Source organism: Amblyraja radiata, chromosome 32 (genome assembly GCF_010909765.2).
Source record: "Amblyraja radiata isolate CabotCenter1 chromosome 32, sAmbRad1.1.pri, whole genome shotgun sequence".
Classification (NCBI taxonomy): domain Eukaryota; kingdom Metazoa; phylum Chordata; class Chondrichthyes; order Rajiformes; family Rajidae; genus Amblyraja; species Amblyraja radiata.
The window spans coordinates 16,847,674-16,875,198 of record NC_045987.1 but is presented as its reverse complement, the minus strand read 5'-3'; the positions used below and the strand labels follow the sequence as shown (position 1 = coordinate 16,875,198).

Sequence of the window (27,525 nt, the reverse complement as noted above, 5' to 3'; positions counted from 1 at the left end):
GTTGAGAGACCTCATAGACGTATATACTGTAAAATTATGAGAGGCATAGATAGTGCAGGCAGTGAGAACCTTTTCCTCAGAGTAGAAATGTCAAAGACTAGAGGGAATCGTTTTAAGGTCAGGGGTGGAAAGTTTAAAGGAGATGTACAGGACAATTTGTTTACACAGAGAGTGGTTGGTGTTTAGAACGTGTTGCCGGGGATACGGGTTTAAGCAGATACAATTGTTCTGTTTAAGAGGCTTTTAGATAATCAGATGGATATGCAAGGAATGGGAGGATATGGATCACGTACTGGCAGAGGAGATTACTTGCCAAAATGTTTCAGAAACAACTACAGATGCTGGAAAAATCGAAGGTAGACAAAAATGCTGGAGAAACTCAGCGGGTGAGGCAACATCTATGGAGTGAAGGAATAGGTGACGTTTAGGGTCGAGACCCTTATTCAGACTGATGTGGAGGTGGGGGGGATGGGGGGAGGGTAGAAAAAAGGAAGAGGCTGAGACAGTAGGCTGTGGGAGGGCTGGGAAGGGGAGGGGAAGGAGGGAGAAAGCAACGACTACCTGAAATTGGAGGTCAATGTTCATATCGCTGGGGTGTAAACTACCCTAGTGAAATGTGAGGTGCTACTCCTCCAATTTGCGGTGGGACTCATTCTGAAGAAGGGTCTCAAACCGTAACATCACCTATTCCTTCACTCCACAGATTACTTCGCCACAGAAGGGCCTGTTCTTGTGCTGCACTCTTCCATAGAGCACGAGAGATTAAAGCGAGGAAGACTGGCTATTCAGTTGAGCAGGAAAAATGACAAAAGTAATTTAATCCAGAGAAATGTGAGGTAAAGCGAATTCCGACAGAGCAAATGGTGGGAAACTGATTGAAGAGAAGGCACAAAGAGATTGTGCAGTTCATATGCAAATATCCTTGCAGGGAGTAAGGTGGGACAATACCTTGGTTGATAAGGCATACAGGGTAGTTTCTTTAATTGGCCGAGTCATAGGATATAAACGCAGGCACGTTATCAGGATGTGCTAGTTCTCTCACAGCTTGAGCAGTGGGTTAATTATAGAGAGATGTGATTGCACTGGCGTGGGTGCAGAGAAGGTAATTTACAAAGAAATAGTCAGGACTGGTAAAATTGTAGCTATGAATGAAGCTGGAATAGGCTCAGGATGTTTTCGTTACAAACAAAGGAGGCTGGGGAGAATGGAATGTATAACATTCTGTAGTGTCTTACACGGAGAAAATAGAAAGAATCTTTTTGAAGATTCAGGAGACATAGAGTCATACAGCATGGAAAACAGGCCCTTCGGCCCATCTTGACCAGGTTGACCAAGATGCGCATCTACACTACTCCCTGTCTGCGTTTGGCCCATATCCCTCGAAACCCTTCCTATCCATGTACCTGTGCAAATGTCTTTTAAATGTTGTGATAGTAACTGCCTCAACTATCTCCTCTGTCAGCTCGTTCCATATACCCACCTCCTTTTGTGTGAAAAACGTGGCTTTCAGATTCCAATTTCTCCCCTCACCTTAAACCTATGTCCTCTGGTTCTTGATTCCCATAATCTGGGCAAAAGATTCTGTGCATTTACCCAATCTATTCCCCTCATGATCTTATATACCTCTGTAAAATCACGCCTCGTCCTCCTGCGCTTCAAGGAATAATGTCCTAGCCTGCTCAGCCTCTCTCTATAGCTCAGGCCCTCGAGTCCTGGCAGCATCCTTCTAAATCTTCTTTGCTCCCCTTTCAGCTTAACAACATATTTTCTATAACAGGGTGACCAAAACTGAACATAATATGCCCAATGCGGCCTCACCAATATCTTGTACAACTGTAACATAACAGTTCAAATTCTATACTCAATATTCTGGCTGATGAAGGCCAATGTGCTGACAGCCTTGTTGACCATCCTGTGATGCCACTTTCAAGGAATATGTACCTGCACTCCTCGATCCCTCGGCTCCACAATATTAACCAGAAACCTGCCATTCACTATGAAGGTCCTGCCATGGTTTGACTTCTCAAAATGCAATACCTCGAACTTATCTGTATTAAACTCCATTTACCATTTCTCAGCCCACCTGCCCAACTCATCAAGATCCTACTGCAATTTTTGATAACCATCTTTGCTATCTACAATGCCACCAACTTTCCTGTTATCTGCAAGCTTACTAATCATATCTCGCACTTTCCCATCCAAATCGTTCATAATGACCACACACTGCAATGGGCCCAGCGCTGATTTATGAAGCACACTACTCGTCATTGGCCGCCGGTCCAAAAAACAAACTTCCACCATCACCCTCTGCTCTCTTTCATGAAGCCAATTCTTTATCCAGTTGGGCTAGCCATTTCTGGTTCCCAGGCCTTTCTTTGCAGCTCTTCGTAAATAGAGGCTCAACATTAGCTCCCTTCCAGTTCCTCACCCATGTCTAACCATTCATGTATCTCACGGTGCCTGCAATTTATTCTCCAGCTTGCCACAATGTCTTTGGATATATCTGATCAGGCCTGGCAGATCTGGGTGGCACCTTCTCTCCCCCCCTCTCTCTCTCCCTCACTCCTTCTCTCCTTCTCTCCTTCCCTCCTTCCCTCCTTCTTTCTCTCTCTCTCTCTCTCTCTCCCCTTCCTCCTCTCTCTCTCTCCCTCACTCCTTCTCTCCTTCTCTCCTTCCCTCCTCCCCTCCTTCTTTCTCTCTCTCTCTCCCCTTCCTCCTCTCTCTCTCCCCATTCCCCATTGTGAGATGGAGGGAGAGGGAGAGAGAAAGAGATTGGGATCCTTCTTCGGACTGATTTTTTTAATGTGTAGGAAGGAACTGCAAATGCTGGTTTAAACCGAAGACAGACACAAAAAGCTGGAGTTGGTAGAGTTGCTGCCTTACAGCACATGCAGGGCCGGAGACCCGGGTTCGGTACCGACTACGTGTGCTGTCTGTACGGAGTTTGGACATTCTCCCCGTGACCTGCATGGATTTTCTCTGAGATCTTTGGTTTCCTCCCACATTCCAAAAGACGTGCAGGTTTGTAGGTTAATTGGCTTGGTATAAGTGTAAATTGTCCCTAGTGTGTAGGATAGTGTTAATGTGCAGGGATCCTTTGACCGAATGGCCTGTTTCTACGCTGTACTCTAAAATAAACTAAACTAAAACTATAGACTTTGAGCTGATGTTTCAACCACTAGAATTCACTTCAAGACAGCCAAAGCAACTAAAAAAGGTTGATGCATGTTAAGCACAATTTACATTGAGCAAGTTCAGTTTATTTGAATCTTCCATGTTGGTCAGAAATAATTTCCCAACATCTGAACCAGATGGAAATTATTTGTGAGGTTTTACAGACTTTATTTGTTTGCAATTGTTTGAGGCGGCTCTTCAAGCCAAGCTTGCTGTATATAGGCGAGTAAAGGGCACGTTTTGAAAGCTTTTACACATTAATATTGCATTTAACAAAGATCTGAGCAGTGGACATGAATAATATAAATAATTCAATATAGATTTTAGAAACTATTTTAAATAATTAAACGGAAACATTTGTTTGTGCGCAAATTAGTTTGAGCAGAAACTCAACAAAATAAACTGACTTAAAAAAAAGCATTACAATTTCAAATACTACTTCAGCCCAGATTCTCAATTGCATCTGAACAAGTAATTCTGCATCAGTACCAACAGTTGGAGTATGTTGTAATGCGGTTTTGAATATAGTTCTTTCAATTGCGTTCAAACAGACACAGGTCAGCATATAATTTTTTAAATGCTCAAAAATTGTAATTGCTGGAATTTGGCTGGTTCTGAGGATTCATTTGGTAAAGTGCTTATTATAATTTACAAGATCATTTTTATTTCCATCTGTGGCTCTTCAGTTAGAGAATGCTACTGCTGAACCAACTTTGGACTTATCTACTACGTGCCAGCAAGGTAATTTGGAAAACAAGTTACTTTGTAATAGGAACTGCTGGAAACCTTTCTCTCCGGCATCTTTTAATTGAAAGGTTTTCTTGAAATAGCTCCCCATGGTTTCTTTGTTCCTCTACTCCACTCACTATCGTCCCATTTGCCTTTTTCTGTTGAAATGCCAATTTTACGAAATGTCAATTTTTATAGCCCGTTTGAAAGACCAATTTCTGTGGGTTAAACCCCTTAGACAAATAGAGCGTGAAATAATATTAACCTGGGAGTTGTTGGGATTGGTTTGATAATGAGTTGGATATCTACCACCGCCTTTCTTGTTGCACCTCAATTTTTTCTGGATTATGTCCCATTTTCCACTGGTCTGCCCAAGAGACCAAATCATCTATACATCTTGCTGGAGTCTGCGACTCTCCTCCTCGTGCACAGCCTCCTGCACCATCACTGATCATTATATATTTGGGCGGCAAGTGGTAGAGTTGCTGCCTTACAGCACTTACAGCAACAGAGACCCGGGTTCTATCCCGACTACGGGTGCTGTCTGCATGGAGTTTGTACGTTCTCCCCGTGACCGCTTGGGTTTTCTCCGAGATCTTCGGTTTCCCTCCCCCCGCACTCCAAAGACGTACAGTTTGTAGGTTAATTGGCTTGGTATCAAGGTAAAAACATTGTACCTAGTGTGTGTGAATTTGCTAGGCATGGCTTGAGAATGGAGGTTAGGTGGAAAGTTTAATGATGGCTCCAGAAGCTTCACAGGTGCTAATTGTTGCAGGTGTATCTGGACTAATATGGCAAAAAAACTCTGAGTTATATCGTTAGTCACAGAGAAATGGCGTGGTAGATAGGAAACGGAAGGCCCAGATGTTGAGGATCGTGGGATAACTTCTACAATTCCGGTGGGAACCTACCAGAGAAACCAATTTTTTCTAGAATGTTGATGCCCTGTACAATGACTGGGCCATCCACAATGAAAGTATTATTAAAGAGAGAATACAGATTGTGGAGATTTGTTCTGTTCACAGAACTAATCTCTGTTCAAAGTACAATGACCACGGGTGAACATTAAGAACAACAGAGGAAGAGGACCGACTTTGGTGCCTTCCCTCACAGTGGGAAACTTTGATTCTGCCGTGTGGGGATGTTTTATGTTGGACTCTATCGTGTGTTGTGTTCTTTATTTTAATTGTATGGGTGTATGGTGAACACACACTTCACTGTGCCAACTGGCACATGTGACAAATAAATGTATCTTGCCTTATCTTGTCTTGACATCCGCTCAGTTACTTGTCAATCCTTGGAATACTTTTGATTGTCTCTGACTATTTGAAGCATTAAAACATTTGGCGTTATTAATATGAAAAAACTAAAACACTTAAAAACAGTTAACTAAATGGACACATCTTTACAACTGAAGTAAACGAACACCTTCATCTCTCCTGGTTGTTGTCATCCATTGAATTGAATGGCAACCCTGTCCCTGCATCAGGTCCAATTGTTTGAGTAGAATCCTCAAGTTGTGGCTAATGACTCTGTATCCCCTTGCTGGTTTTAGCACCAGAGTGCAGTTGCTAAGCAGCATGGGAACAGGCCCTTTGGCCCATCTCGCCTGCTCCGACCAAGATGCCCCATCTAAGCTAGTCCTATTTGCCTGCGTTTGACTCATATCCCGCTAAACCCTTCCCATCTACGTACCTGTCCAAGTGTCTTTTAAATGCCGTTACAGTATCTGCCTCAACTGCCTCAGTTTCTGCCTCAACTGCCTTCTCTGGCAGCTCATTCCATACACCCACCACTCTCTGAGTGATAAAGTTGGCCCTCAGGTTCCTATTTCCCCTCTCAGCTTAAACATCCCCTTCTCTTGGTAACAGACTCTGTGCATTCACCCTATCCCCCCTTGATTATAAGTCCTGACCCTCTCTCACCAACAACACCATGTTCCCACATGCTGATTAATGCTCCTAGTTCATTCATCTTAGTTGCCAGGTCCCTAAACTAGATGCAGGTTTGCCTTCCAATTTTTCCATGTGCCGTATCATCACCATGTCTGCACTGCCTACTAGACTGACTTAGTTCCCTTCCATTGAGGCACAAGAAACTGCAAATGCTGGAATCTGGAGCCAAAAAAAACAAACCACTGAAGAAGCTCATAAGAAGCTCAAAAAGCCCAAAACGTCCATTTCCCTCCAGAGATTCTATCTAACCTGCTGAGTTCCTCCAGCACATTGGGTTTTTTTTGCCCTAGTTTCCCTTCCTCAATATATTGAATCTTGCCTTGAACTATAGATTTAGTCTATCCAATCCCCTTGGTTTAAAACCTTCTCAACAGCTCAAGCAAGGTTGAGGACTACATGCGCTGTCCACAATGTCCTAAGCTTCTAGGCTGCACCACAGCGAGTCCAATGCAATGGAATCAGTCAGGAGCTGCAGGTGGAAGCACATCCTGCTCTACGGGAAGTCTCCCTGATCTGCCAGATATTGTCGGAAGCGCATTCCACAGGTCCAGGTTTTCATGCCTTCAACTATACATTTACTCTATCACTGATCCCCCTGACAAATTGGTTTAAATTTCAGGAGGCGAACTCTTCTATTGCAAAATCACATAAAAAAAATAAATAAAAAAAATAATAATAATAATTTATTTGTCCTTCGAACATATAGATAGATAGATAGATAGATAGATAGATAGATAGATAGATAGATAAATACTTTATTAATCCCCTTATTCAGGGGAAATTCTGATGTCCATGCAGCACACTAATAAAAATACAACACAGTATTCATAAAGAAATTCAACACCAAAACATCCCCCCACAGTGATTCCCACTGTGGGGGAAGGCACAAAGTCCAGTCCAGATATAAGTATCCATTTGAACGAAATATTGTTCCTCACGGGGCTGAGGTGCAAGGTGCACAGTGTTTGATATAGATGTAAGGTGCCAGTGCAGCGCGTGTGTGTGTTTGAGGTGTGTGTTTGTGTGTGTGTGTGTGTGGGGGGGGGGCAGCAGGATGCTCATCATGTTGCACGTCCTGGTGGTGCTGGCCTTGATGCTCCGGTACCTCATGCCGGAGGGCAGAGGGACAAAGAGTCCATGGGAGGGGTGGCAGGAGTCATTTATAATGTTGGAGGCTTTTCGGAGGCATCCTTTGTTGAAAATGTCCAGAATGGATGGGAGAGGCTCCCGATGATATTCTCCGCTGTACTGACTAATCGCTGCAGGGTCTTCCTGCCTGATGCGGTGCTGCTCCTGTACCAGACGGCGATGCAGCTGGTCATGACGCTCTCTATGGTACCTCTGTAGAATATAGAGTGGATGGGTGGGGGAAGCCTCGCTCGTTTCAGACTCATTAGGAAGCACAGCCTCTGCTGAGCCCTCCCGGCCAGGTGTGTAGTGTTTAGAGACCAGGTGAGGTCATCAGCGAGGTGCACCCCTAGGAATTTGATGTTGCTCACCCTCTCCACGATGGAGCCATTGATGTGCCTACGAGGCGAGGGGGGGGGGGGGGCGGCTGCGTTCTCCTGAAGTCTACAATCATCTCTTTGGTCTTGGTGACGTTCAGAGACAGATTGTTCTCTTCTCATTTTACTCAGAAAAGTGAATCTGTTTAATGAGTGAAGGAAATAAAGGTTACGACCAAAACTAAAGTAACATCTCCCGATAAGAGCAGGGTGATTTAACTGAAAAAATGCAATGAAAATGAGCTCGGTCATTAGAATATGTGGTTTTAGGTGAAGGGGAAAAGATTGAATAGGATTTTGAGGGGTAACTTTTTCAGACAAAGGGTGTATGGAACAAGCTGCCAGAGGAGGTAGTTGAGGCTGGGACTATCTCAACATTTAAGAAACAGTTAGACAGGTACATAGATAGTACTGGTTTAGAGGGATATGGACCAAACATGGGCAGGTGGGACTAGTGTAGCTGGGACATGTTGGCCGGTGTGGACAAGTTGGGCCGATGGGCCTGTTTCCGCACTGTATCACTCTATGAGTCTATGACAGTGTGATTACCAGTCCCTGACTGTCAACAGAATTATCTCATCGTCACTACCCAGGCTGAGAATAACGTCAACCAGGATTCCGTTCACTGAACTCCAGTAAACTGACCTCGTGGTGTTGAAAAGTGATTCAACTTGATTCACTTTTCTAGATATCTTGACATCAGGAGATCTGTCTTTTTGCGAATATCTTCATTCTCCCTGACACATTTCTTTTGGCATAAAACTTCCCAAATGGCACTGACACTAATTCAAATTCATTTGCTGTCAAATTTTCAGCCTCACATGTCTGATAAATTATAGCTCTTATTTGCTTGCTGCGCATTTATGTTTTACAAACCCCTTTTCTTCCTCAATGGTGTTATTTAACCCTGAGGCTGCATTCCTGACCTCGCTGGGATTGGCGACTCACACAATCTCAAGGACTTGCTAAATAAGGTCAGGTCATATAATGTGTAGGAAAGAAATCTAGATGTTTAAGAAGGAACTGCAGAAGATGGAAAATGGAAGGTAGACAAAAATGCTGGAGAAACTCAGCGGGTGCAGCAGCATCTATGGAGCGAAGGAAATAGGCAACGTTTCGGGCCGAAACCCTTCTTCAGACTGCTATCTAGATGCTGGTTTATGCCAAAGAAAGACACACTATGCTGGAGTAACAGCAGGTCAGGCAGCATCTTTGAAGAAAAAGAATAGGTGATGATTCGGGTCGGGTCTGAAGAAGGGGTCCGACCCAAACTGTCACCTATTCTTTTTCTCCAGAGATGCTGCCTTACCTGCTGTTACTCCAGCACTTTGTGTCTATCCAGATCAGCTCATGGTAATTCTCAGTACCTTAGGATCTTCACTGGTAAAGTAAAATTAGTTTTCTCTCTTTCCCAGTTCTGATGAGGGGCCTTCAGCTAAAAACATTAACTGTGTTTCCATTTCCACAGATGCTGCCTAACCTTCTGAGTGTTCCCGGCATTTCCTGTCTGCCTATTATTTTGAAACTGGAACCCAACGTTAAGATTAACTCTGTTTTGTTCAAATCATTTCTGTCTACAAATTGTGAAAACAATCCTGAAGTGAAGATTATCTCTCACGCTCTGTTTGACAAATTTGCTTGCTTTTAGCATAAACCCCCAAAAAAAATGTGTTTTTATCTTGCAGCGAGTTTGCAAAGGAAAGGGAAAGGGTGGAGAACAGACGGGCATTCCTAAAACTAAGAAGACAACAGCAGGTAGAGCAAGAGTTCAACAGGTATCTGCGTTGGATCCATATAGCTGGTGAGAATGTAGCTGATGTTTGATTCTGTGCAAAAGTTCATAACCTCACATTTGTATAACCACCATATGTCGTGTGCAAGATCCTTGTGGCACACTTCTACTGGTTTCTTTGTGCTGATCACCCATGGAAACATAAAAACATAGAATAATAGGTGCAGGAGTAGGCCATTCAGCCCTTCTAGCAAGCACAGCCATTCAATATGATCATGCCTGATCATCTATAATTAGTACCCCATCCTGCTTTTCCCCCATATCCCTTGATTCCTTTTGCCCTAAGAGCGAAGATTTCACTTCAAGTGTCATTTTACGGATTTCTGCAATGTAACTTTTTGGGGGAGATGATGAAGATAGAAGTGAATAAAACAAAGGATCAACTGATTCCACTCCTTTGTCAATTGTTGTTCACTTCCAGGCAGGAGGAACATCCAGAAGAGGACACACTAATAACCCCATGGGTTTCCTCAGTTTTTACTGATAAAAGCTGATCTCAAAGACCTACTTGAAAATGTATAGCTGGGACATGTTGACCTACACCGGCTAACGTGTCCCAGCATATACTATTCCCACCTGCCCGCGTGTGGTCCATATCCCTCCAAACCTGTCCTATCCATGTACCTATCTAACTGTTTCTTAAACGTTGGAACAGTCCCTGCCTCAACTACCTCCTCTGGCAGCTTGTTCCATGACCCGCCACCCTATGTGTGAAAAAATTACCCCCTCCGATTCCTATTAAATCTCTTCCCCTTCACCTTATACCTTTGTCCTCTAAACTCGCACTAAATGTTATTCCCTTTTCATGTTTCTATACACGGTAAATGGCTCGATTGTAACATGTATTGTCTTTCCGCTGACTGGATAGCACGCAACAAAAAGCTTCGCTGTTCCTCGGTACACGTGGCAATAAACTAAACCGAACTGAACTGATAATTTATTTGTAAAAGAGAGACATAAATGCTGGAGAAACTCAGCGGGTGAGGCAGCATCTATGGAGCAAAGGATCTGAGGAAGGGTCTCGACCCGAAACGTCACCTATTCCTTCGCTCCATAGGTGCTGCCTCACCTGCTGAGTTTCTCCAGCATTTTTGTCTACCTTCGAGTTTTCCAGCATCTGCAGTTCTTTCTTAAACATTTATTTGGAATATGTAATTCAATGTACTGATTCAGCATTACTATCAAAGGTTACAACACTGCACTCTGCCTCTTCACTCTGTAAATTACTTTGAGAAATGTTTTGACATGCAGTTTGACAAAAGGCAATTCGACGAGAAGTGAAATCCATGTAAATATTAAAATGCCAGATGCTGATGAGTGCAAATCAAAACATGTCCCCTTGATAAGCGGAGCAGATCTTTATTAATAAACACAGAGGATGCTAGGAATGCTCAGCAGGTCAGACAGCAACTGCGGAGAGAGAAACTGAGTTTCAGGTCAAAGACATTTTAGTGGGACTGGGAAGAAATCACATCAAAATAGCATCAGGTTGCAGAGAGTGTGCTGGAGTGATGGATAGGACAAAGGCAATAACTTTGATACAGTTAGGCCAGAATGGCACCAGAGATGATTGTAAAGGAAGTCACTTGGTTGATGGGTAAATTAAGGAGAGAACATTGACCATTGTTTATAAAAGCCATTAATCCTACTCTAATTTTCTTTGATGGTTTTACACTGTTTAAATGGACGTTAGAATTACCATTTTCTTACTTTGTATCTTTTTCCTTGTCTCGTTTAGAGGAGGTCATGCTGGCAGAAGAGGACAAACATGCAGAAGACAAGTGTGCCTTGGATGGTATGTACACATTGTTACTTGTAGCCGTAAAGGATAGAGAACTCTCAGTTCTTTGGCTAATACCCAATAGCCCTTTGAAAGATTTTATGTCCCGTTCTGTTACGTAATGGAGAACACCTTTTTCAAAGTTTCTGGAGAAAATGAATGGGTGATATTTCGTGTCGGAACTCTTCTTCAGACTGAAAGTGGTTGGGGTTGGGGGGGGGGGGGGGGGAGTTGGGTGGGGGGGGGGGGGTGGTTGGGGGGGGGGGGGGGTGATGTGCCAGAGTAAACTGGAGGCGAGAAAAGGTCAGAACTAATCAGAGTTGGCAACCGATGGCCTCAGGAAAGGTGGACCTCAGGAAAGGCCATTGTTGGCTGGGGAAGGTGTGGTAACGAGAGGGATACAAGGATGCGAATGGTGGAACTGGTCGGACGCCTAGGGTGGGGGATGGGGGGGGGGGGGTGGAGACGGGAGGGGGAGGGGATGCAGGAGATACTTGAAATTAGAGAAAGTAACCTTCATGCCACTGGGTTGTAAGCTGCCCAAGCGAAATATGAGGTGTGTATAGGTTTGTGGTTGGATCTGTAGGGAGTTGGATGTGGGTGGAATAACATGGGGTGAGATGTGAGGTTAGTGCAATTGGGTGTTCAATAGTTGTCTCAGACTCTGCGGGCCGGAGAGCCTGCTTCTGTGCTGTACGATCGTATGACTCTAAGACTCCAGGAGCTGCAGTGACATCTGGCCAGTGTTTGACGGTCAGGATTCACAACAGGTGGCATGGTAGCCGAACCAGATCCTCTCGATACTCAGTCCATGTATTTTCCAGGTCAGTGGCTGCTTAGCAAACACAGTTGTTAATACTGTCTGACAATTTCCACCCAAGGCAACGGCACTTTGCCAGTCACTTCCTATCACATGAACTAACATCAACAAAGAGTGCCCACTGAGCCTGCGATTTTCAGGACCATACTGGGTAACACTACTGACAGGCTCCCAAGAAACTCCTGATATGAGCGTTAAAAAAAATTGAATGTTAATATAATTGGGAGTAACTTTGAAAATTAAATCACTTCTTAAACCTCTTACAGTGTTTGTCTGTGTTGACAAGAATCATAGTGTCATAGGGTGATACAGTGTGGAAACAGACCCTTCAGCCCAACTTGCCTACACCGGCCAGCATATCCCAGCTACGCTAGTCCCGCCTGCCCGCGTTTGGTCCAAATCCCTCCAAACCTGTCCTATCCATGTACCTGTCTAACTGTTTCCTAAATGTTGGGATAGTCCCTGCCTCAACTACCTCCTCTGGCGGCTTGTTCCACCCACCCACCACCCTGTGTGTGAAAAAGTTACCCCTCAGATTCCTATTCAATCTTTTCCCCTTCACCTTAAATCTATGTCCCCTGGTCCTCGATTCACCTACTCTGGGCAAGAGACATCTGTGCATCTACCTGTGAATCCCTGAATGAATGTCAGACAAAAAGATGTAGCTGATATTTGTGTTCTTAAACAGATCGACTGGTGCTAATTCATGTTGAAGTGCCTCCTGTTGCTCACAGCTGCCCACTTTTGAGAGATATAATTGCATGCCAATCATATTAGCCGCCACTCTATCTCTTTCAAGAGCAGAGCCCATTATAGTGGCTTGTGTGTTTCCTCTTCAGAAGCACAATTCAGCCGTTGAATGAAGGGAACGGTTAGGTGTCAAGGATAGAATGTGCCACTTTTGCGATTGATGAATTCAAAAGACAGATTCAGGAGAGAAAAAAGAATTGTGTGAATCGTCACCATATCTAGTGGTTTCTGGATTCCAAGAACACTTATCTAGTGTTCAAAGGGTTGTGCAATCTCAAGGCGATATTAATGTGATGCATATAAGTACCATCTTGCACCTGCCATGCTTTAATACCAATTGGAAGTAGTAGATTTATCCAAACACTAAATGAGCCAGAACTTCTTGGAAAAGTACTTAATTACGGATTATGGTAGATAGTTAAACATTTCAGAAAAGTCTATCACGTGAGTGACTTAGCTTTACACCCCAATACTGAATAGATAATACTTGCTCTGCCTTGCAGGATAAGTAGAAACTGTGTTCCGTCAGTTGACAATAGAATGTGATGAGCTTGATAAATTTTGTACCTCTGAATTGGACGCTCCATATCCTACTACTGGAAAACAAATCTTGAGCATAGAAACATAGACAATAGAAACATAGAATAGTAGGCCATTCGGCCCTTCAAGCCAGCACCGCCATTCAATATGATCATAGCTGATCACCCACAATCAGTATCCGTTCCTGCTTTCTCCCCATATCCCTTGATTCCGTTAGCCCTAAGAGCTACATCTATCTCTCTCTTGAATACATCCAGAGAATTGGACTCCACTGCTTTCTGTGGCAGAGAATTCCACAGATTCTCAACTCTCTGGTTGAAAATGTTTTTCCTCATCTCAGTCCTACATGGCTGACCCCTTATTCTTAAACTGTGACCCTTGATTCTGGACATCCCCCAACATCGGGAACATTTTTCCTGCATCTAGCCTGTCCGATCCCTTAAGAATTGTATATGTTTCTATAAGAAACCCTCTCATCCTTCTAAATTCCAGTGAATATAAGCCCAGTCGATCCATTCTTAACTCTGATCTCATCAACCACCGATTCATTGGATGGATCAAGCGCTCAGCATGCGATATGAAGGTTGTGCTTGGCTCTTGATGTTACAATGATTCTTGATTGTTCACACAGTTTTGAAGAGAGCAACGACAAAAAAGAGTAAGAATGACCTGATAAATGCTGAGGAGGGAGAAGATCACTTCACAGACATTTCCTCAGTGGGTGAGTGCGAACTCTTCCAGCTCTTCTTATTTAATTTCGTTTGGCTACGAGTCAGCCTTGTATTTACAGTAAAAAACATTTTACAGACAGAGAGTTGGAGCTAGACAAGTCTCCGAGAACCCGTCTTCAGCCAGATGTGCTAAACATGGCTCCTTCTGCTCTGCCTCCCGATTCAGTCTCAGTTGCAGAATGCCAAACTCAGCTACTCGAATATTTCATGTTTAGTGGTTCTAGCAAAATATTTATTTCTAGCTAGTAGCGTTTCTTGTATTTAGTAATGAGATCAACTGTCTGCCTCGATGTTGTTAAACTGGAAAGGATGCAGAGAGGCTTCACACGGATGTTGCCAGGATCCGAGGGCCTGAGCTATAGGGAGAGGTTGACCAGTCTCGGACTCTATTCTTTAGAGCGCAGGAGGATGAGGGGTGATCTTATCATAATCATAATCGTAATTTATTAGCGTGTTTTGCAACATATACGAGGAATTTGGTTTGCCGTACAGTCATAACAAAAAAGCAACACGACTCACAACTACATAAAAATTGACATAAACATCCACCACAGCGACTCCTCCACATTCCCCACTGTGATGGAAGGCAATTAAGTAAATCTTCTTTCCTCCTTTCCTCCCGGTTGGGGGAATAGAACCATTCGCAGCCGGCTTTCGAGGTCCCGCGTCGCGGGAGGTCTAAGCTCCCGCATTGGGATGGTTGAAAACTCCTGCGGCTTGGAGTCCCCGAAATCGGTCCCTAACCAGGGACAGTGTGCTCCATGGTGTTAAAGTCCACAGCTCCCGCAGGTTGGAGCACCAACGGCCAAAGGGATCGCCCGTTAAACTCCCGCAGGCTCCACGGTTTTGGAGCTCTAGAAGCCCCAGAGAAGAGGCCGCCAACCCCACGATGTTAGGCCGCAGTGCGGACGGAGATACAACACGGAAAACGCATCTCCGTCAAGTTAAGAGATAAAAAAACTTTCCCCAACCCCCCCACATGATACAAAACTAAAGATAAACTAAAACATACATTTTACAACAAACTAAAAACATAAAGAAGGAAAAGCGGAAGACAGACCGTTGGCGAGGCAGCCATCGTGCGGCGCCCCCTGGTGGTGTATAGTGGTGTATAAGATACTGAGAGGAATAGATACGGTAAATTCATAGTCTTTTACCCAGAGTAAGAGAATCAAGAAACACTGGACATAGGTTTAAAGTCAGAGGGGAAGGATTTAATAGGAGCCTAAGGGGCAACTTTTTTTACACAAAGGGTGATAGGCATATGGAATGAGCTGCCAGAGCAGGTAGTTGACACAGGTACTATCAAAATGTCTATAAAGCATTTGGACAGGTACATAGACAGGATAGGTTTAGAAGGATATGGGCCAAATGCAGGCAGGTGGGAGTAGTGCAGATGGAGCATGTTGTTCAGCGTGGGCAGGTTGGGCAGAAGGGCCTGTTTCCAAGTAGTTTGATCCAAAGACTCTGTGGCCAGCTTTCATTGCCATTAGTCAATAAATCCATTGGAATGGGACGAACAAGGCAGGAGGGAAGGTGTTTAGTTTAGTGGTCCAGGTTTTACTTGGGAAATCTGAAAAGATTACAAGAAGCGATTGACTACTGATCCATCCCATGTGGTTTCATCGATTGCTAAGAACAGCCAATCTTTAAACTAATCTTCTATTTATCTTTTTGGGTCTGAAATGCTTCCTCCAGTCATCTCTATTTAACTGCCTTCCTGTTTCAATAACTGTCTCCCACTGTCTATTTTTTACCTTAATTTCTATCTTTTTACCTGTATTTCTAGCTCGCCTCATGCTCATTTCCCGTTCTCACTGTTTTTTTCCCTTTACCTTTTGTTTTAGCTTTTCCGCCTTCCTCAAGGTTTTGCTCCTTTTAATTCTCTGACTGCATTCAACTTTAAGTCATCTTTCTTTATTCTCCTTCTTAATTTCACCTTCCCTGTTTAATTTCCTGGACTTGTCTCCCTAGCTGAATTCTGTTTAGTTTAGTTTAGTTTATTATCACATGTACTACAGACAATAGACAATAGGTGCAGGAGTAGGCCATTCAGCCCTTCAAGCCAGCACCACCATTCAATGTGATCATGGCTGATCATCCACAATCAGTCGCCCGTTCCTCCCTTCTCCCCATATCGCCTGACTCCACTGTCTTCAAGAGCCCTATCTGGCTCTCTTTTGAAAGTATCCAGAGAACCGGCCTCCTCCGCCCTCTTAGGCGAAGAATTCTATAGATGCACAACTCACTGTGTGAGGTGCAGTGAAAAGCATTTGTTCCGTGCTATCCAGTCAGTGGAAAGCCAATACATGATTACAATCGAGCCACTTACAGTGTACAGTTGCATGATAAGGGAATAACGTTTGGTGCAAGGTAAAGCCAGCAAAGTCTGACCAAGGCTAGTCCGAGGGTCGCCAATGAGGTAGATAGTAGTTCAGGACTGCTCTCTCAGTGTGGTCGGATGATTCAGTTGCCTGATAACAGCTGAGAAGAAACTCCCTGAATCTGGAGGTGTGTATTTACACACTTTTATATCTTTTGCCCGATGGGAGAGGGGAGAAGAGGGAGAGGCCAGGGTGCGACTGGTCCTTGATTATACTGCTAGCCTTGTCAATGGAAGGGAGGTTGGTTTGTGCGATGGTCTGGGCTGTGTCGACAATGCGCTGCAATTTCCTGAGATGATTGGGATAGTTGATCATGCTTTGGTGAAACTAGCTTGACGAAGAGTTTGAGTGGATTGTGATGGAGACCAGGCGAGATCAGGTTAATTAGATCCCAACATGTGGACAAGTTGCAACCTTCCGTCATTCTGAAAGAATAAACAAAGGCATTGGAGGATGGGGTTTGTCCTTGTTCACTGGCAATGACTGCATGGACATCAGTAGTCAGTTATAAGTCACCTTTGAACATTTGATTTCACTGAACTGAAGAAATGGATATGGATAGAATTGGCAGCTGAAATGGGAATGCAAGTAACCAAAGATAAATTTCATCTTTAATCTCCCAGCAACATCAGGGTGGGTCTCAACCAGAAACGTCGTCTATCCATGTTCTCCAGAGATGCTGCCTGATTCCCCGAATTACTCCAGCACCTTGTGTTCTAAACATAATATCCATATTGTACACCATAACATAAATAGTTGTTCTAACATTTATTAATATTGCGAATGCGAAAAATACTGCAAATTAATTTCTGTAATTATTTTTAAATAATGTGGTCCAGAGCATTCTCCCTAATCTTCCACAGAAAATGTTCCTGCCTCATAACCATAATTGTTACAAGTGCTACCTACTGCTACTGTAAATTAGTTGGACCCATTACATTAACCCTGAAATTGGGGGATTTTTCTTTTCAGACAGAATATCTATATAAAGAAAGTGACATCACTCCATGTAATAGTATCTGTAACAGCACATTACACAAGTCATATATTTTAATGATACAATCTATTGCAACAAAGGGTATATAAGTAAAGAGATTTCCTGCCATTTGTAGCGGCCAGTGTGAACAGGTTCTCGTTACGACGTATGAAATGTTGTGATCTTTAAGTGACAGAGCAACAGAACTGTACAGAACCTGTATGCTATTCAAGAGTCAAGAGGAGTGAGAGTGTTTCCTGGTCATAGCACCAGGAACAGAATAATTACATTCACTCGCCTGTGGTCAGTCCACCTTGGCCCACGCAATCTTCTGGTTGCCAAACATTTTTTTCTTTCCATTCCCAAGCTGACCTTTCTGTCCTGGGCCTCCTCCACTGTCAGGGTGAGACCACATGCAAATTGGAGGAACAGCACCTCATATTTTGCTTGGGCAGCTTATAACCCAGTGGCATGAATATATTGATCTCGAACTTCAATTGACCCTTGCATTCCCTCTCTCTCCATCCCTCCCCCAACCCAGACCTCTTGCTAATTTCACCGTTTGTGTTCCTTCGTTATCACCTCGTCCTCAACCAACAATGGACCGTTGTGGGCTCCACCTTTCCCGAGTCATCAAAACAGGCCCTGCTCTGTTCTGTACCTTCCCATACCTCCAGTGTCTCCCTTCCTGACCCTCAGTCTGATGAAGGGTCTTGTGCCGAAATGTTACCTATTCCTTTTCTCCAGAGACGCTGTCTCACCCATTGAGTTGCTCCAGCATTTGTAGTTACTTCTTACATATAATTAAATGCCTCTTGCTGCAGCTTTACAGGCATATAAACACAGCCATGGAACAAATAAAAAATACTATAAACCATAAAACTATAAATTATCAGTTACACTAGATAATAAGTCTTATTTGTTTGAAAATAAATATTCTCCAACTTGCCATTAGCCAGCTGTGACAGCCTACTCACTCGGTTTACAGATAGAAGCACTAGCAGGAGTAGTTACATAGTGTGATTTCATCTCCCTCACTGGCAGAGCAGTTAACATGTTCACACAGAAGTGCTGGGTGTATTATTTTAACAGTGTCGTCAACCTGTCCATTCAAGTGGGTAATATCTGTGGCATACAAGGGATCATGTGTGAAACCGCGAGTGCTGACAAAGGAAGTGGCATTGGTGCGACATTACAATGCTGAACAGATTTTACTTTAATGCCCATGGATGTAAATATTTAGACCTAGCCAGACACTTAGTGGGAATTCCCAAAAGATATTCCAGCCTAGACACAAAATGCTGGAGTAACTCAGTGGGACAGGCAGCATCTCTGGAGAGAAGGAATGGGTGACGTTTCGGGTCGAGACCCTTCTTCAGACTGATGTCAGGAGAGGGGGCGGGCCAAAAATAGAATGTAGTCGGAGACAGTAAGAATAGTGGGAGAACTGGGAAGGGGGAGGAGATGGAGAGAGAGGGAAAGTTAGAGAAGTCAATGTTCATACCTCTGGGGTGTAAACTACCCAAGCGAAATATGAGGTGCTGTTCCTCCAATTTGCGCTGGGCCTCACTCTGACAATGGAGGAGGCCCAGGACTGAAAAGTGAGATTGGGAATGGGAGGGGGAGTTGAAGTGCTGAGCAACCGGGAGATCAGCTTGGTCAAGATGGACTGAGCGGAGATGTTCAGCACCGAGCCTGCGCTTGGTCACGCCGATGTAGAAAAGTTGACACCTGGAACAGCGGATACAGTAGATGAGGTTGGAGGAGGTGCAAGTGAACCTCTGCCTCACCCTGAAAGACTGTTTGGGTCCTTGGATGGAGTCGAGGGGGAAGGTAAAGGGACAGGCGTTGCATCTCCTGCAGTTGCAGAGGAAAATACCCGGGGAGGAGGTGGTTTGGATGGGAAGGGACGAGTTGACCAGGGAATTTCGGAGGGAACGGTTTTTGCAGAATGCAGAAAGGGATGGAGATGGGAAGATGTGGCCAGTAGTGGGATTCCGTTGGAGGTGCCGAAAGTGTCGGAGGATTATATGCTGCACATAATCCTCCAGCATTTTTGCCACTTTCAACCTTCGATTTAAACCAGCATCTGCAGTTCTTTCCTACACAGATATTCCAGCCTTATCTTTGCCGATGATTCCATTGTAGATATCAATGTCACCCACTAACGACTTAGTGCGCTTTGCTTTGTTCCACGAGGCAAGAACTATTGATCTGTTGGAGTGTGGTCCATTTTTCACCAAAATAGATAGAGACTGCCAGTGTAGTGAGGAACTGCTTCTCTCCAGAGATTCTGCCTGTCCCGCTGAGTTACTCCAGCATTTTGTGTCTATCCTCGGTAGAGACTACCAGTTAGGCTACGCTACACAAGAGGAATGCATACCCAGTCTCCCTACCTGCTTCCACTACCTGCATTTAATACAGTTTAATCCGGTGACCAGATCCAATTTTCAAATGTTACCGCTCGTAGATATTTACAGCAAGGTTTCCCCACCTCCCACCTCCCACCTCCTCCATAACCCACAGCTGGACAAGTGGGCTGAAGATTGGTTAATGGAGTTTAGTGCGGATTAGTGTGAGGTGTTGCACAGGGCCTACACTGTGAATGGTAAGGCCCCATGGAGTGTTGTAGACCAGAGGGATCTAGGAGTGCAGGTACATAGTCCCCTGAGAGTGGTGTCTTAGGTAGATAGGATGGTCAAGAATGTTTTCAGTACGTTGGGCTTCACCAGTCAGGGTAATGAGTTTTAAAGTTGGGATGTTATGTTACAGTTATACAAGACACTGGTGAGGCCACATTTGGAGTATTGTGTTCAGGTTTGGTCACCTTGCTGTAGGAAGGATGCTGTTAAGCTGGAAAAAGTGCACGGAAGATTTAAGAGGATGTTGCCAGGAATTGAGGGGATGAGCCACAGGCAAGGACGTTAATCCTTGGAGTGCTGGAGACTGTGGGGTGATCTTATAGAGGTGTATAAAATCATGGGGAATACATAGGGTAAACACACAGTCTTTTACTGAGATTAGAAGAATCAAGGATCTGAAGACATAGGTTTAAGGTGTGAGGAGGAAGATTTAATCTCCTCTCAATCTCCGACCCTCCAGAGAAAACAATCCAAGATTATCCAACTTATCCTTACAGCTAATATCCCATAATCCTGGCAGCATCCTGGTAAGCCCGCACCCTCTCCGAAACCTCCACATCCTTCCTGTAAGAGAGTGACCAGAACTCCACACAATACTCCAAATGCAACCAAAACAAAGTTTTATTAAGCTGTAACATGACGTTCAGACCCAATGCCCCGACCTATGAAGGCAAGCATACCAGATGCCTTCTTTTACATTTACTGGTGTTGTCGCTTTCTGGGAGCTATCTCGTTACGCCCAAGAACCTTCTGTATATCAATGTTGTTAAGGGTCATGCCATTAATTTGGGTTGATTGAAGACCGAATATAAAGACATCAAAATGGGATGGTTGACTGTGGTTTGTACCTCACTCCGTTCTTGTTACCAACCCTGGGTCAGGGTCAGGAGAAGAACAATACACATTCTTTGATACCAATATCACTCGCACCAGACTTACTCACACTGGTTTAGTGAATAGTTGTCTTGTAGTCAGTTGCCCTTTCTCTTCGATAGATCCCCATCTGGCACGTAATAGGGCAACTTGCATAAACTCACACTTACGTCGGCAATTCTTTAAGCCCACTGTTTTATTTCCACATTGCGGGCCTCAATAGCCTCGGCAGCAGCGTGCTACTGCGCATGTGGCTATTTCTTCAAGTCAGTCAGCTGATCTCGTGGATGCTCCCACTCATTCCACGCGTCTGAGCTCCCAGCTGGTCTCTGCGTCGAATAGTAAATTTACGCCTGGACTGTAGTACTTCTCTGTAATCTTTAATGACCAGCTGAAGGATCAAATGGAGTTGTGTTTAATGTCATCCACATCTTCAACTGCACAATACTCTGCTGGTCCTGGCCTCTCAAGCCCTCCTAATGCCCCTGTCCCACTTAGGAAACCCGAACGGAAACCTCTGGAGACTTTGCGCCCCACCCAAGGTTCCTGTGCGGTTCCCGGAGGTTTTTGTCAGTCTCCCTACCTGCTTCCACTACCTGCAACCTCCGGCAACCACCTGCAACCTCCGGGAACCGCACGGAAACCTTGGGTGGGGTGCAAAGTCTCCAGAGGTTTCCGTTCAGGTTTCCTAAGTGGGACAAGGGCATTAGGTGTTTGCTTTGTTGTAGTTGTTTAGATTCCCGCACAACATGGGCGGCACAATGGTGCAGCAGTAGAGTCGCTGCCTTCCACCGCCAGGTTCGATCCTGACTCTGGCCGTTGTCTGTACGGAGTTTGTACATTCTCCCTGTGACCACTTAGGTTTTCTCTGGGTGCTCCAGTTTCCTCCCACACTCCAAAGACTTGCGGATTAATTGGCTTATGTAAATTGTCCCTAGTGTGTGTAGTATAGAACTAATATACGAGGTGATCGCTAGTCGGCATGATCTCAATGGGCCGAAGGGCCCGTTACCATGTTATATCACTGAACTAAACTAAACTAAACTAAACATTTACAATGTGTGAAATGAGAAGAGATTCTCTGGTAAATTCCACCTATAGTGATCTGTACAATGCTCTCCCGATGATCTTTTACAATGTATAAATTAGATTAAGCCTTGTGAAAAAAGCGTGAAGTGGTGTGAGTTTAGGAGAAGCATGGATGAAATCTGAGCAGCATTGAGATGGGAAAAGGCAAATTTACAAATATGGATGAAACTCTCATTTGATTCTGAGTGACTTTCTAAAAATAGGCCAGTGCTGATTTAAGCTGGTAAGTTATTTTCCTGACAGTGTGCTTTCTATAATACTTAGCTGCGTTCCTTTGTCAGTTTAATTTGAGCCTGACAGCTATTGAAGACACAGTGGGTTGCCTTAACCTACTTGATAAAGCTGTGTTACCATGTTCATTAAAAACAGAATATTGGTGATATCAGAAAGATGATTAAGCACCAACCGAGAATTATTTTTTGACAGTTCTGATTTGACCTTAAGCTCCCTATTGAAACTGCATTTATGTTAGAAGCTGTTATTAAAAGAGTAACCATGTCTTTGGGCAGCATTGGCACATAAGCTGTAGGAGGTATTTTTCACATGATACTTGACATGAATGCATGATAAGAACAGCAGGAATACCTGATATCCAGCTGTGCCAACGAACAATTCACAGGTCCAGTCTCCAATTGTGCCAAGTTACCAGATCTCAAGCTCAGTAGTAGCTGGAGAAACCACGATAGACATCCCTGATTTAAGGAAGAGGACAGAGCATAAGATAGGCAGAGATTTAAGCTAATGTTTTAACAGTTATTCCCGCGTTGAAGGAATCATATCCATTGACGTGGACATCAGCGTTGATGCCGGTCTTGGTATCTCTCTCCAAGGAACTGCAAAGTAGTCATTGATTGGAAAAGAAGAATGGAAAAGAAGGGTGGATTAGTTAAACAAGGAAAGCTTTTAGATGGGGAATCAATGCCTGCTGCGGCTTACCTCTATGTACATGGGCTGGTTCCACCAAATCCTACTGACAAAAATGTGATTACATTCCCCAATCATTAATAAGAATCATGCTGCACAGAAGCAGGCTCCATGGCACATCATGTACATGCCATACATTGAGTACTAGTCTGAAGAAGAGTCTCGAACCAAAACATCACTTGTGGTGAATCTCTGGAACTCCCTGCCACAGAGGGTAGTCGAAGCCAGTTCATTGGCTATATTTAAGAGGGAGTTAGATGTGGCCCTTGTGGCTAAGGGGATCAGAGGGTATGGAGAGAAGGCAGGTACGGGATACTGAGTTGGATGATCAGCCATGATCATATTGAATGGCGGTGCAGGCTCGAAGGGCCGAATGGCCTACTCCTGCACCTAATTTCTATGTTTCTATGTTTCTATCACCCATTCCTTTTCTCCTTTTCTCTTCCTGTCCCGCTGAGTTACTCCAGCATTTTGTCACTATCTACATTAATCACATTTTCCAGGATTTGGCCCAACTGCTTTTTTATTTGCAATTCAAATGTCAAAGGTCCCATTCCTGTGCTTTATTCCTGCGCTGTGCTGTCATCTCGATATATCTTGTGAGAGTTATGAGTGTGTCTGCCTCCTCCACTCACTCAGGCAGTGTGTTCCAGATTCCAACCACCCTCAAATCCACTTTAAGCCTTCTACCTCGTAAACCCATGGCCGTTCATTTTATAAACGTCTGGAATGGGGAAAGGTTTTTCCTTGTTCATCCTGTCTACTTGCCCCTTCCAAGTTTGGATACCCCAGCCAAGTCCCCACTTTGTCACCTCTGCCCCAAAGAAAAACCCAGCCTCTCCTCGTAACCCCAACAGTCCATCTCAGGAAACATCTCGGTGAATGTTGTATGTTGTGGCAACCAGCGTGCATGGTTCCAAATGTGGTCTAATCAGTGTTTCAGAAATTTTCACCATTCAAGTCAAGTCAAGTTTATTCGTCACATACACATACGAGATGTGCAGTGAAATGAAAAGTGGCAATGCTCGCGGACTTTGTGCAAAAAGACAAATAAACAAACAAACAACCAAACAGACTACAAACAGAATGGAACAGAATCACATATTCTTTTACATATTAAATATTGTGTGCGGAAGGAAAAAGGGAAAAAAACAGCAATTTAAAAAAAAGCAGTAGAGTGGTCCAGTAAAGTTAGTCCCTGGTGAGATAGAAGTTTACAGTCCTAATGGCCTCTGGGAAGAAACTCCTTCTCGACATCTCCGTTCTCACCGCATGGCAACGGAGGCGTTTGCCTGAACGTAGCAGCTGGAACAGTCCGTTGCAGGGGTGGAAGGGGTCTCCCATGATCTAATTGGCTCTGGAGTTGCACCTCCTGATGTATAGTTCCTGCAGAGGACCTCCCTCCCTCTTCTATTCCGTGCCCTACTCAATGAAGACCAATATCTCACAAGCTCACTCACAAGGATCCTTCAACTTGCACACTGTTCCTTCCCTTGCCTTATTTATTCTCCTGCTTTTCTGTAGTTTTAAGATGCTTAGGGGCTGTTCCCCTGTGATACACAGACATTTCTCTCTCAGGTAACCACTGCAGCATCTAAGCCACCATTTTCTGCTGCCTTTTCTCTCATGCTTTTGTTCGCCATCCAACATTTCCACCTGTCTCTGGATAGATCTGCTCGATTGCTGGTATGGATGGACTTGTCTCTTGGGCTGGACACCCATACGTAATCCCTTCTCCATAGGCGAGTCCTTCAAAGCTGTAATTATATTTTTATGTTTTAGCTCTATTAAGAAAGTATTAAAGGATTTTCCCTGGTCCCCGTTGTGAGGGAGAAACTCTTTGATATCTCAATGCACCTTTAATGCACCTAATGCATTCTGCAGTCTTATTCGAGGTCTTCATGATCAGATGCAATTCCCTTCCCCATGACCAATAAAAGACAATATCGTCTTTTATCTTTTCTACTATGTAAGACAAAACCACTTGATCACAGACCGCAAACTCCACGTTCCATTGTCTCTGCTGTTTCAACAAGTTTCCTATCTGGAAACCCAGAGGCCCGAATGGCTTTATTCACTGCGCTGTGTATTTTCTCGAAGGAAACATCAGCCCGCTGTCTCTTGGCACATGTCCAAATGTTATCTCAATGGGGCAAACATCTTACTGGTGGACAATATTCAGAATCGAGCAGCGTGTTCAATATTATCATTTCATTGACAAGTCAAATCACTATTTCTAAGATAGAGCTGCAGATTCAAGCTGACCACATAGTACTGTAGTTAGGAGCTTTCAACGGAGAACCACACCCCTTGTGTGGCTTACGTACACTGAGAATAACCACTTCGAACAAGTTCTATGCTCTAGACATTACACTTTCGAGATACAGCGCAGTAACAGGCCCTTCAGCCCACCGAGTCCACGCCGACCAACGATCATCCCATTCACTAACACTATCCTGCACAATTTGTTTACAACTTACCGAAGCCAATTTACATACAAACCTGTACGTCTTTGGAGTGTGGGAGGAAACCGGAGCACCCGGAGAAAACCCACGTGGTCACAGGGAGAACGTACAAACTCTGTATGATAGCACCCGTAGTCAGGATTGAACCCCGGTCTCTGGTGCTGCAAGGCAGCAACTCTACCGCTGCACCACTGTGCCGCCCCAATGCAACATGAAACAGTTGGTCTCCTGTAATATTGGTTGGGCACCACTTTAAGAACTTTAAGATAAGTTGTAATATCCATGATCTTGAGAGACTTGTACGCCAACTGCAGCCACTTCCCGTAGCGGGGCTTTCCCTGTTGGTGAACATTGGTGAATGTTGTATCTGGCCAAAAGTGAGCAGGCTGAAGGGCAGGACTCAGAAAAGAGCAGCTGAAGCCATTTGTCTATGAGTTGTAAATAGGCCAGAAACATAAGAAGCCAGAGAGATGTTGGCACAAAAGCATTAAGGCCATCAATGCCGGGCACAACATTGCCTTGGGTTAAAAGGTCACGTGTGGCCCCAGGGGACCGCTCAAGTCACAGGTAGTGAAGGACATGGTGGGGTTTGAGAGTGGATGGAGTGAAACATATTGGGCGGGATTTGCATGCAGCATGCTCAGCTGATTTCCACCTCTATAAGACTGCACATTTTGTGAAGAATGTTTTTTTTTCCTTTTTTAAAAAAAAGAGCTGCACTCTTTCTTTTTTTTAAAGGACCTGGAGCGGACCCGAAGCCTGCAGCAGTTTCTGTAGATGACGCCAGCAGCAGTTAGTGTTACTTTAATTATTTCTGCATCTTGTCACCAACATTTCATGTTCAGCTTTTTTTGGAGGCGGGGGCACGCGTGACTTGTTGACGGGATAAGAACTAACCAATATTCAAATCATTTGACCACAACACAGTAGCGGCACTTTATCAGCCTAAGTTCCTAAGTTCCCTCCTGTGATCATAGCTCAGAAAGTTCCCCTGCCTGAAAGACAGCATGGCCCTTCAGCCCACCAAGCCCTTCAGCCCACCATGGCCCTTCAGCCCACCATGGCCCTTCAGCCCACCAAGCCCTTCAGCCCAGCCATTGATCATCCACTGACACTGGTTCTGTCAACCCACTTCCGCCTTCACTCCCTGCACATCAGGGGCAATTTACAGCGGGCCAATGAACCTGCAAACCCGCACGTCTTTGGGATGTGGGAGGAGACCGGAGCACCCGGAGAAAACTCACACGGTCACAGGGAGAACGCAAAAACTCCATACAGACAACACCCGAGGTCAGGATCGAACCTATGTCTCTGGCGCTGTGAGGCAGCGGATCTACTAGCTGCGCCACTGTTCTGCCTGTACACTGGAATCCTCCTGATTGCCTTTCAATGATTTGATCATTTTCAAAGTGCTCGAGTCTTCCAAGAGCACTTTGTCTTCAGAGGCCAGTGACGTGTTCAATGGGAATCTGAGGACTGTGTGTATCATTTGCCCCCCCCCCCCCCCCCACAACCTCTCCTCCAATCTTATCAATCAACCTGCAATACAGCAACTTAATTTTAGAATTCCTCTGTGCAACAGTTTCACTTACCACTGAAACACAGGTCAGAGTGAGCACCATTAAACATCAGGCATCTAACTAATTACTGAAGTCAAACGTAATGGCCTATTTCTTCCCCTTCTTTAAATTTGGAGCAGCGTGAACATTGTCACCGAGCTGAGAGAACAGACCTTAGCTCTGGCAAGTTTTTACAGATGTAGGGAATACATTCACAGTATAGTTCTCCCATCAGTTTAGGGACTGAAGTGGGTTAATGTCATCTGGGTGGTTCTGTTCTGACATTCTCTGTTGAGATGATGTATTTCTTTAACATTGTTGGGAGTGATCTGTTTTAACATGCTTCTCACAGATTACCTGAAAGTAGGCAATTAACATGAAGTTAATAGCTTAATTTTCCACCTGCTTGTACGTCATTGTATTGTGTCCTCATTTACAATGAAAGTGGCAAATGATCCATACTGTATTCGTCATTTCCATGTTCTGGTTATTGATAGAGGATGGCAAGTTTGAAGCTAAGTCCCGGTATCCATGGAGTTATAAGGTCATAAGTGATAGGAGCAGAAGTCCATCAAGTCTACTCCACCATTCAATCATGGCTGATCTATCTCTCCCTCCTAACCGCATTCTCCTGTCCATAACCGCTGACACCCATTGTTGTGATGTAGCAATTTATAATTGAATTGTAACAAATATCGGCATGTGTCACTGCCCCAGCTAATTTAACTTTGCCCACTCTAACCTACATGTATCTGAAAACAACCCCTCATCTTTATTCCCTGTCTACATCATGCATTCATTTGCTGTGTTTGTTGCAACTCTGCGTGTGCAGTTGCA

At 44.3% G+C, this 27,525-nt stretch overlaps 1 protein-coding gene across 1 annotated transcript in view; it reads left to right on the top strand.

Annotated features, from left to right (window-relative positions):
- Positions 1-27,525, top strand: part of cacna1b (calcium voltage-gated channel subunit alpha1 B) — a 499,280-nt gene that overhangs the window by 328,889 nt on the left and 142,866 nt on the right. The window contains exons 9-12 of the mRNA XM_033049244.1: positions 9,049-9,164; positions 10,894-10,950; positions 13,677-13,766; positions 25,868-25,921. Of these exons, the coding sequence (XP_032905135.1) occupies positions 9,049-9,164; positions 10,894-10,950; positions 13,677-13,766; positions 25,868-25,921 (317 nt within the window). The remainder of the gene's footprint in view (positions 1-9,048; positions 9,165-10,893; positions 10,951-13,676; positions 13,767-25,867; positions 25,922-27,525) is intronic.